General features: G+C 44.0%; 1 protein-coding gene across 5 annotated transcripts in view; it reads right to left on the bottom strand.

The window, feature by feature from the left end:
• Positions 1-10: 10 nt before the first annotated feature.
• The window catches only part of LOC109960467 (flotillin-2a), a 33,809-nt gene continuing 24,841 nt past the window's right edge, over positions 11-8,978 (bottom strand). For all 5 annotated transcript variants that reach the window (XM_020600601.1, XM_020600598.1, XM_020600597.1 and 2 more), the window contains 7 exons: positions 4,251-4,369; positions 4,022-4,135; positions 3,779-3,898; positions 3,476-3,690; positions 2,789-2,972; positions 2,403-2,552; positions 11-463 (listed from right to left, as the gene is read on the bottom strand). In XM_020600601.1, coding sequence (XP_020456257.1) covers positions 413-463; positions 2,403-2,552; positions 2,789-2,972; positions 3,476-3,690; positions 3,779-3,898; positions 4,022-4,135; positions 4,251-4,369 — 953 coding nt within the window. In that variant the 3' untranslated portion in view covers positions 11-412. The remainder of the gene's footprint in view (positions 464-2,402; positions 2,553-2,788; positions 2,973-3,475; positions 3,691-3,778; positions 3,899-4,021; positions 4,136-4,250; positions 4,370-8,978) is intronic.

Here is an 8,978-nt window from a genome sequence, read left to right as displayed (position 1 = left end):
CAAACCCTACAAGTGAAGACTGTTGCATTGATCCTCCTTTAAACAATGTTTAACCGCATTCAAAGAGAGGCAGTGCTGACTGGTGTCTCCCTGAAATACCCAACTCTGTTGGATGACTTGCAGGGCTGAACAAAATCACTGAATATATTCCGTGCTAACCGCTACTAATATACTAATGTGTAAAATAATATCAGTGTGTCAAAAACAAGAGGAGATACATACAGTGTGGTCCTTAAGAAGTAAGGCCACAGCTTTGTTTCCTTGAGAAAATTAAAAACCTCTTAAAAATATAAAAACTCTTTTGGTTAGTGCCAAGTGTTTCTGGTCAAAGGCAGTTGTATTAAGAGGTCAGAGGCTGAAACAGACAATTTCATATTTGAGACAGATGTATGTGGAAGTCTGGCCTGGTTCATCACATGGCTGCTTGGCACTGCGGGCTGGTCATTTTCTGAAGCAGAGGGATCTATGGAATCAAAGGACAGAAGGATCAACAGCACTGAACATCAGTGCCTAGTGCACAGTGCTGTCACACACTGAGGTGCACATTTCCACTTTTTAATGAAATATGAAACCAGAAAAAACATTTTCTGAATGCAGGTAATTACTGCCAAATACTGAAAGCATGGATGTTCATATAAGAACATGGATTTTGTTTAAGTCAACACATTAAATCTTCTGAATTCTATCACGTCTATGGGCAAAGTAGGCAAGAGATTTTTAAGCACCACCTGCTGGCTAATCGCTGTAACAAGGAGCTGTCATTTACTCTGAGTCACTTTGTGCATTTGTTGATGAAATTAGGTTGCAATTGTACCATGCATTTTGCAACTATTAATCAAACAACACACATAACAAAAAATAAGTTTGCTCAAACATGTTACATCCGAAATCTGGTAAAGATCAAATGAAATCTGTGCATGTGATTAAAAAAAAAAGTTAAAGGTGAAAATTCTAGTTGTCTTCAGTGCAGTCAAAGCTACATTAACTGATTTTTTTTTTTAGCCAATCCAGGGTGGTGACTGTGTTAGCAAACAGCTGTCTACTTGCACAATATTATTCTCAGTTTTTAGTCATAACTGTTATACTTTGTTCATGTGTGGGTGGTTAGATTCTCTGTGCCTTCCCTGGCTGCTCCTGACCTGCACTGCATTCTTCTGCTGTTTTGCTGGAAAATCCCTGAACAGATGAATGATGAACCAACATGGAGGCTGAAGTTTGGCAAGATTTAGTTCTATTAATGAGTGTAGTGCTTAAATATATGGATTAACAACAGTATTACAAATAGTGTTGCTTTCGTCAACGAAACTAAATATCGTCGTCAACGAACCTTTATCGCATGACGAACACAAGACGAGACGCAACGAAAATGCTGGTCATGTGACAATGATTATAATTAAATGTATAATGCAATATTGTTGAAAAAACAAAACTAAATGTACTTTACAAAATAAAAACTATGCTAAAATGTCTCTTCATTTTCGTTGACCAAAATGAGACGAAATGAAATGTATTAACGTTATTTCATCTCGTTTAGTCGCATTATCATTTTGCAGCATTTCTGTTTCCTGTGTCTCGCTTTAGGGGCTGTATCAGGTCGCACTGCGCAGACGCAGGCGACGTCACTTCCTTAAGCCCCACTCGCGGCATTATTTAGAAGACAACAAACAAAGTTAAGTCTGACACAGAGAAAGGGACCGATGGCCGGCCAGCTGGGGTTTGTCATTGGGAGAAAAAGAAGAAACGACATTTAGCAAATCTTTCATTACATAGAAGTGGAAAAGAAAACGAAATGTGTTGCAGAAATGCAGTCATAAAATCACACAAAATGTGTACTGGATGTAATCTTGAGTCTCTAAGGTAACAATAATATAATAAGATAACCTTGTTTGAAATGGGTTTGCTAAAAGAACCTTTTGGTTTCCTCGATACTACTAGGTACTTATACTATATTGACTGTGTTAGATAGAATTGCATTACTAAAAAGAGACAAATACAATTTTCGTTGACTAAAACTAGACTAAATGTCATCAGTTTTCGTCGACTAAAACTAGATGAAAATAGTCATGGATAATTCTGACTAAAATAAGACTAAAACGCTCAAACTTTTAGTTGACTGAAACTTGACTAGACTAAAAAGAGCATGAACGTGACTAAAACTAATAAAAACTAAAATGACAGCTTCACACAAAGACTAGACTAAAACTAAAATTAAAACAGGCCGCCAGAAACAACTATAATTACGAAGCTGCTGTGTTTTCTATTTGATGTGCGAAAAGTTCAGACAATGAAATCTTCCAGCAATCGCAATCCCAGCACACAGCTGGTCCTGAGGATATGGACTTGATATAAGGATTAAGCTTTACAAGACAGCTCTGAGGAGTGAAGACCAGTGCCACTCTCACCTTCGATAGATCCACCCCAGTGAGGGCGTTGATGGACACAGGAAGTTCAGCTAACAGACGGGTCACCTCTCCAGTCACACGGCTGCCTTCTCCACTCAGGATCACAATCTCGTTGGTCTTCGACAGCGGTGCAGCCACCTTAGCAGCAATCTGATAAAACCATGGAAGCTGTCACTTATTTCATTCTATCTCTACTGATAAGGACTGACAAGAGTTGACATAACTGCTGCTGTGAGGTAATAGCACTAACCACTGCACCACTACACTTCCCGTAACTGTTAGCATTCACACAGAAAAGCTCTTTGACAAGAGATAATAAGATCAGAACTCCCCAAATACTAATGAATTAGTTTGAAACCAGTGGTGAATAAATGTATCCCACAGACCTTGGGCAGAGCCTCCAGGACCAGCGCGGTCTTGGCAGCGTCGCCATACTGCTGGTAGGCTTCAGCTTTCAGCCTCATCTTCTCAGCCTCTGCCTTCCCCACCGCTTCAATGGAGGCGGCTTCCGCCTCACCGATACAACGGATCTTCTCCGCCTCTGCCTGCGCTGTCAGCACCTTCTTTATCCTGGGGCAAGGTGGAAGCATCAAAAGGACTGTTTAGTGCTTGCTTGCTTTAGCAGGTGATCATGTGAAGCTCTTCAATGTGAGATATTCTGTCTCACATTGTGAGATATCTATATTGTATTATCCCTAAAAAACAACTAACTAACTAACTAACAAACAAACAAAAAAAATCACAGGTTAATTTATATATAGTTTACTTTAAGTTTGACTTGCAGGTCAAAAATGAGCGTGGTTGCACCTGCTTCTCAGATTATAAGACAGAAACTACAGTAGCGAGCTGTTCATCAGTGGCAGCATGTCTGAATCACATTTTACATGCTGGTTTACAATTTACATGGTAATAGCTTAATTTAAGACAAATTGCTGTACTGTTGTCAGGTCAATGACATTTGATTCATGAAAATTATTATAAAGCTTGGGCAATGAAAAGAAAAGATCATTAGCATTTTGCCCCCAAGTACAGAAGTAAAATAACTGAGAAATGTTCTGTGTGGACCCACTCACTTCTGTCCTTCAGCTACCTGCTCCATCCTGTAGGCTTCAGCCTCGGCAGGTCTCTTCACAGTGGCACAGAGCTCTTTGTCAGTGCGGATGATCTCCTTCTCCTCAATGCTGATCTGCTTCTTCCTCTGCACAACCTCGATTTCAATCTCCTCCAGGCGGATCTTCTGCTGTTCTTTGGCCGCCTGCAGTTCGTATGCTAGTTGTGCCTCTGCTTTCTGGAAAAAGCAGGGGTTTTGTGCTTGTTAACACACTTTTATTAACACGTGACTGTTAACAATATATTCACACCAATAAACTCGATACCTTAGTGTTCACTTCCTGGTTAAAGGATGCTTTCTGCATTTCCAGCTCTCGTTTGGAGTCAGCCATTTTTGTGTCAGCTAAGAACTTGATATCCATCATTTCTTTCTTACACTCAGCTTCCTGTGAATGGCAGTGTGCAAAAGATAAGGACAGGGAGACGGCTTAGGAACAGTTTACTAGTTTTCATGTGATAGCTATTAGTTTTTGGATGTCTTTCAGGTGCTTGTTTGTAGCAATTTTTACCCTGATGCCAGCATCTCTCTCTGCCTCTGCCACCCCGATGTCTGCATCCCTCTGTACTGCAGCTGTCTGGGTTTTGCCCAGTGAACTCAGGTACTCCACTTTATCATATACATCCTGTCAGAAAGATAAATATGGAGAGACTGTATGATACGTTATTATTCTAATTTAAATTTGCAGCGGAAAACATATTCAAATGTTAAATGCAGAACAATGTTTCCATGTCTGAAACCTTGATGGTGAAGCTGAGGATCTCGATGCCCATACGTCCAACATCAGGTGCCGCCACCTCTCGCACCAGGCTGGCAAATTTGTCTCGATCTTGGTAAATCTGCTCAACAGTTAGGGTGCCTGAAAGATGCAAGCAGTAGTGCCTTACAATTCAAGGGTCACTACTGAAAATTCACACATTGACAATGAAGGCCAATATGCTAAGTACAGTAACCCAAGCTTATGAGTATAGGCGTAGCCCTCTAAGAGCTGTTAATATTGGTTTCTCCCTCGCGTAAGTGCAGTCCTGAGGAGATTCTTTCATGCCCTGTACCCTGGGCTGTCCCCAAACAGGTCCACTGTAGTGGCATAAATGCTAATGTGACTTGTGATTGGCTCCCTATGCCAGCACTTTTCCTTCAGCTGGCGGGGGTGGGGACAGCAGGGCTGCCAGCTTAGAGGGCTACATCTATACTCATAGAAGCTTAGGTTACTGTATACAACCATCATTCTACATAGGCTTCATTCTACATCATTTCATATAGGCTTCGCCCTCTAAAAGCTGTTGGGATAAAAGCGCAACTGGATGTAGTCAATGCCCTGATGGCACACCACCTCCAACAGCATTAACACCACATCTCAGCTTGCCAATATACCCATAATAGCAATCCCAAAACAATATCCTCTCTCCTGCATCAGGCCACGACTGAGAAGCAGGTGCAACCATGCTCATATAACACCCGACCACATTGTGAGAAGGCAGAACGGCCATTCTGTGTAGCAAAGGATAAGTGCAGGGGGGGGTGCACAGTGAGCATGTGCACCTGACAAACACATGAATAACAGTTTGAGAGCATATAGACGTTAGCAACACATAGTAACAGTCAGACGCTCAGATTACATCACTGTTCTCTAACATCTGAATCAGCTTTATTGGCCAGGTGTTTCGGACACATGAGGAATTTGACTCTGGTACAGTGGCTCTCAATGTGTGCACACATGTCAACAAGCAAGGGAATGAGAGATAAAAAAATAAATAAGAGTAAAGTACTTATAGAGACCTGTACATACAGTATATGTATGTGTGTGTATATCTTGCAGAAACAGTTGGGACACAACTATGCACAGCACTTTAACAGAGATGGGCAAACAAACCGGAGCGCAAACCTGGGGCACCCCATAGCCGAGTGGTTATGACGCAGCCCACTATATACCTGGAAGCACACTGCGTGTGCAATGTTAGTGGGTTGAGTCCAATGTTTGTTGCAGGTCTCTCCCTTGTTTCCTGTCTCCCTCTTGTTGACTTGCTGCAAATGAAGGCTAACAGCCCCCAAAAAAAATCTGACTTAAAAAACAAATCCAAACCCAACCACCTTTAAAATTGTTTGTCTTGAAAAAGTAGAATAGGATGTTTGACAAACACCTCCATTAAAGCACTGATCTCTGTGGTCAGTCCTAGTTTACCATCTTCTTCATCTCATTGTGTTGTGCCCGTTGCTCACTACTGCCCCCAGTCGTTGGGGAGCACCCACTTCAACTGGTCCAGTACTGAGAACCCGGCCACTGGTTGGTACAGCCATTAAACAGAGAAATTTAAACATAACAGCAGGGTGCAAGATGCTAGCAGGTAGGGCATACAGTACATGGAACACCATAACCAAGTGGCTGGCATAGTCTACAGAAACATCTGTGCTGAGTACAGGCTGGAAGTCCCAAAGTCAAAATGGGATACACCTCCAAAGGTGGTTGAGAATGACCAAGCTAAGATCCTGTGGGACTTCCAGATACATGATTGTTTCTGCAGTCCTGAGTGTTCACTGGAGTCTGTTCTTGTCCTATTTGGTTGCTGAGCCACATCAGACAGTGATGGAGGTGCAGAGAACAGACTCAATGATTCCTCTGTAGAACTGTATCAGCAGCTCCTGGGGCAGGTCGAACTTCCTGAGCTGGTGCAGGAAGCACATCCTCTGCTGCACCTTCTTGATGATGGTCCTGATGTTGGACGTCCAGTTCAGGTCCTGGGAGACAGTGGAGCCCAGGAACTTGTAGGACTTTACTGTTAGTACAGTGCTGTCAAGTACGGTGAGGGGGCTTCTTCCTGAAGTCCACTGTCATCTCCACTGTTTTGAGCGTTGTTGCAACTACACCACTGCTCAACCTCCCTCCATTAGTAATGCTTACATTTTGATGGAGAACAGCAAAGCATAATGATGTCAGCCACAAGGAGGCAGGTAGGACTGGGAGAGATGAATACAAGCACCATGGAGAGCACACAGACAGAGCATGTGTGCAGTGAGGACACACACATCAACAGCTGGTGTTGACAACACAGTCAAACAAGCAAACATAGCTGACAGCTAACCGCTCGAGTGAATATCTCACGCAGTATCAGCGCCAAGTGGCTGGTGTACCTTTCATGTTCCATGACAGGGGGAGCCTCCTGATCACGCAGAACACTTAGAACCAAGTGAGGCAGTGAAAACTCGGACATGTCCCAAAGGTAGAAATGGGTGAAAGGACATGGAGAAGCCCAGGAGGCGGCTGTACAAATGTCCTCCACAGCCATTCCTCTGAAGAGAGTGGTGGAAAAGGAAATAGCTCTCGTGGAATGGGCTCTGATGTCAGGTGCAGGATCACTCCCAGCTGACATGTATGCCTGCGTGATAGCCTCACACAACCAGTGAGACAGCCACTGCTTGGCTAAAAGCTGCCCAAGAGAGTGCTTCCTGTAATGGACAAACAGCGGTTGTGTTTGCCCGACAGCTGCCATGCGATCTAAGTAATGGGACAGTGCACGCAATGGGCAAAGAACATGAGTTCTTCCTCTGACTCATCTCTGTGAGGCGGAGGAAAGGAACCATTCAGGGAGGTGACTCTGGGTCGAAAAGAGGATGTTACTATTTTTGGTGCATAAGCAGGGTTTGGTCTAAGAACGGCTGAGCTGCCGTCTTCACGGATAAGAAGGCACACTGGTGAGATAAACAGTGTACACAGATCACCCACTCTCTTAGCCGATGTCAGGGCTAAGGCGCTGTTTTCAGAGAGATGTGTTATGGGGACGAAGGGAGGTTCCGTGAGTGTGCGTAAAACCAGAGGTAAGTTCCACTGCGGTGCCACCAAATGTATCACAAGCCGTTGTCTGCCTTACACCCCTTAGAAAACATTTCACCAGCAGGTGTGCAAACCAAGCCCACAGTTGCTGTCCTATCACAAGGAACTGCTGGATTGGACCATCCAGCTGAGAGAGTGCGTCCCCGTGCCATGGCATCTGTCAGGGCTTTCCCGCCAGCGGCTGAACCAGGGTCAGAAACCAAGCTGCTCCTGTGCGGTCCAGAGCTATCAGGAGGACGTGCAACCGTTTGTCCTGAATGCGTGAGAGGAGACGTGGGATCAGTGGAACAGGAGGGAACACGTAAGAGAGACCTTTGGGTGAAGGGCGGTGAGCAAAAGCATCTTCCCCTAGTGGAAGTTCATCTCTGGCATTCATTGAGAACCAGAGAGCACACTGTATGTTCCTGCATGCTGCGAACAGGTCTGCCACAGCTTGACCGAACTTTTCCCACAACGTCTGAACAAGGGACGGATTCAATCTTTACTCGCTGGCCTGAAGTCTGCCTCATGACATGAGATCCACAGCGCCGTTCTGCGCCGGGGACATGTACGGCTCTGAGGGAGAACAGGTTCTGTTGAACCCAGAGCAGGAGATCTTGTGCAATCTCCAGCAGCCGGGCAGAACAAATAACGCCTTGCCTGTTAATGTATGCAATGGCTGTTGTGTTTCCTGATTGCACCACTATGTATTTTCCTCTCAGTATCGGTGCAAAACCGAGCGGAGACGTGTCTGTGAACACCGATATGTATGACGTAACTCTGCCGAGGGGAACTCCTGCTGCTATGACATGGAGTTCTCCAGTACACCAGATCTGACTGGACCGAGTGGGGGAACCATGAGCACGTGCTTCTTGTGATGCACCGGGTCGAGGCGAAGATGGCTGAACCATCTCTGGAGCTTCCTCATGTGAAGGAGACTAAGGGGAACCACGACATGACTGGCTGACATTGTGCCCAGTAAGTGCATCACAGACAGCACTGTCACCTTCACGCGAGGAACAGTGCTCTGCAGGAGAGATTAAAGCACCTCCTGCCTGGCAGGTGACAGCTTCGCTCTTTGAGCTTCTTGTTGTTCATACTGATATCTGCTCTGTAATATTCACACCTGTTGAACATGTTATGTGTTCAAGTCAATAACACTTCACCAGAATGGAAATTAAGCTGGAGCAAGCTGAGTCACGAACTAAACTTGCCTCTTGGCTACTGGCACAATTTACTCCAAAACCACCATTCTGGTAAACCTGTTTCACATGGAGACTCAATCTCTATTATGGTGAGGTATGCATTCCTTACCAAAGAAAAATACACTTACACAATCACATATAATAATACAGCCACATCTACATACATTTAGAAACAAGTAGTGATCTTGTAATCTACTGAGAGCAGAAATGAACACACTGATTTGATTTATTCTTTCAAGCATGTAAAGACAGTTGATATGTCAACACATATAATTTTACACATATCCAACAAATGCTAATCTAATATCAATTTGCTTATACCTAGTACATGCTTGAATGGAGTAGGAAGAAGTCAGACTTATCCAGTCCTACCCCATGACATCATCTTACCATCATTGGTTTGCAAGCAGTATCTCTACATAAATAATTCTCTTCTACACCACACAAGTAATATA

This window comes from Monopterus albus, unplaced genomic scaffold, assembly GCF_001952655.1.
Source record: "Monopterus albus unplaced genomic scaffold, M_albus_1.0 scaffold47.1, whole genome shotgun sequence".
Taxonomy (NCBI): Eukaryota; Metazoa; Chordata; class Actinopteri; order Synbranchiformes; family Synbranchidae; genus Monopterus; species Monopterus albus.
Note: the sequence above shows the minus strand (reverse complement) of the source record. Positions and strands in the feature narration are given on the sequence as shown.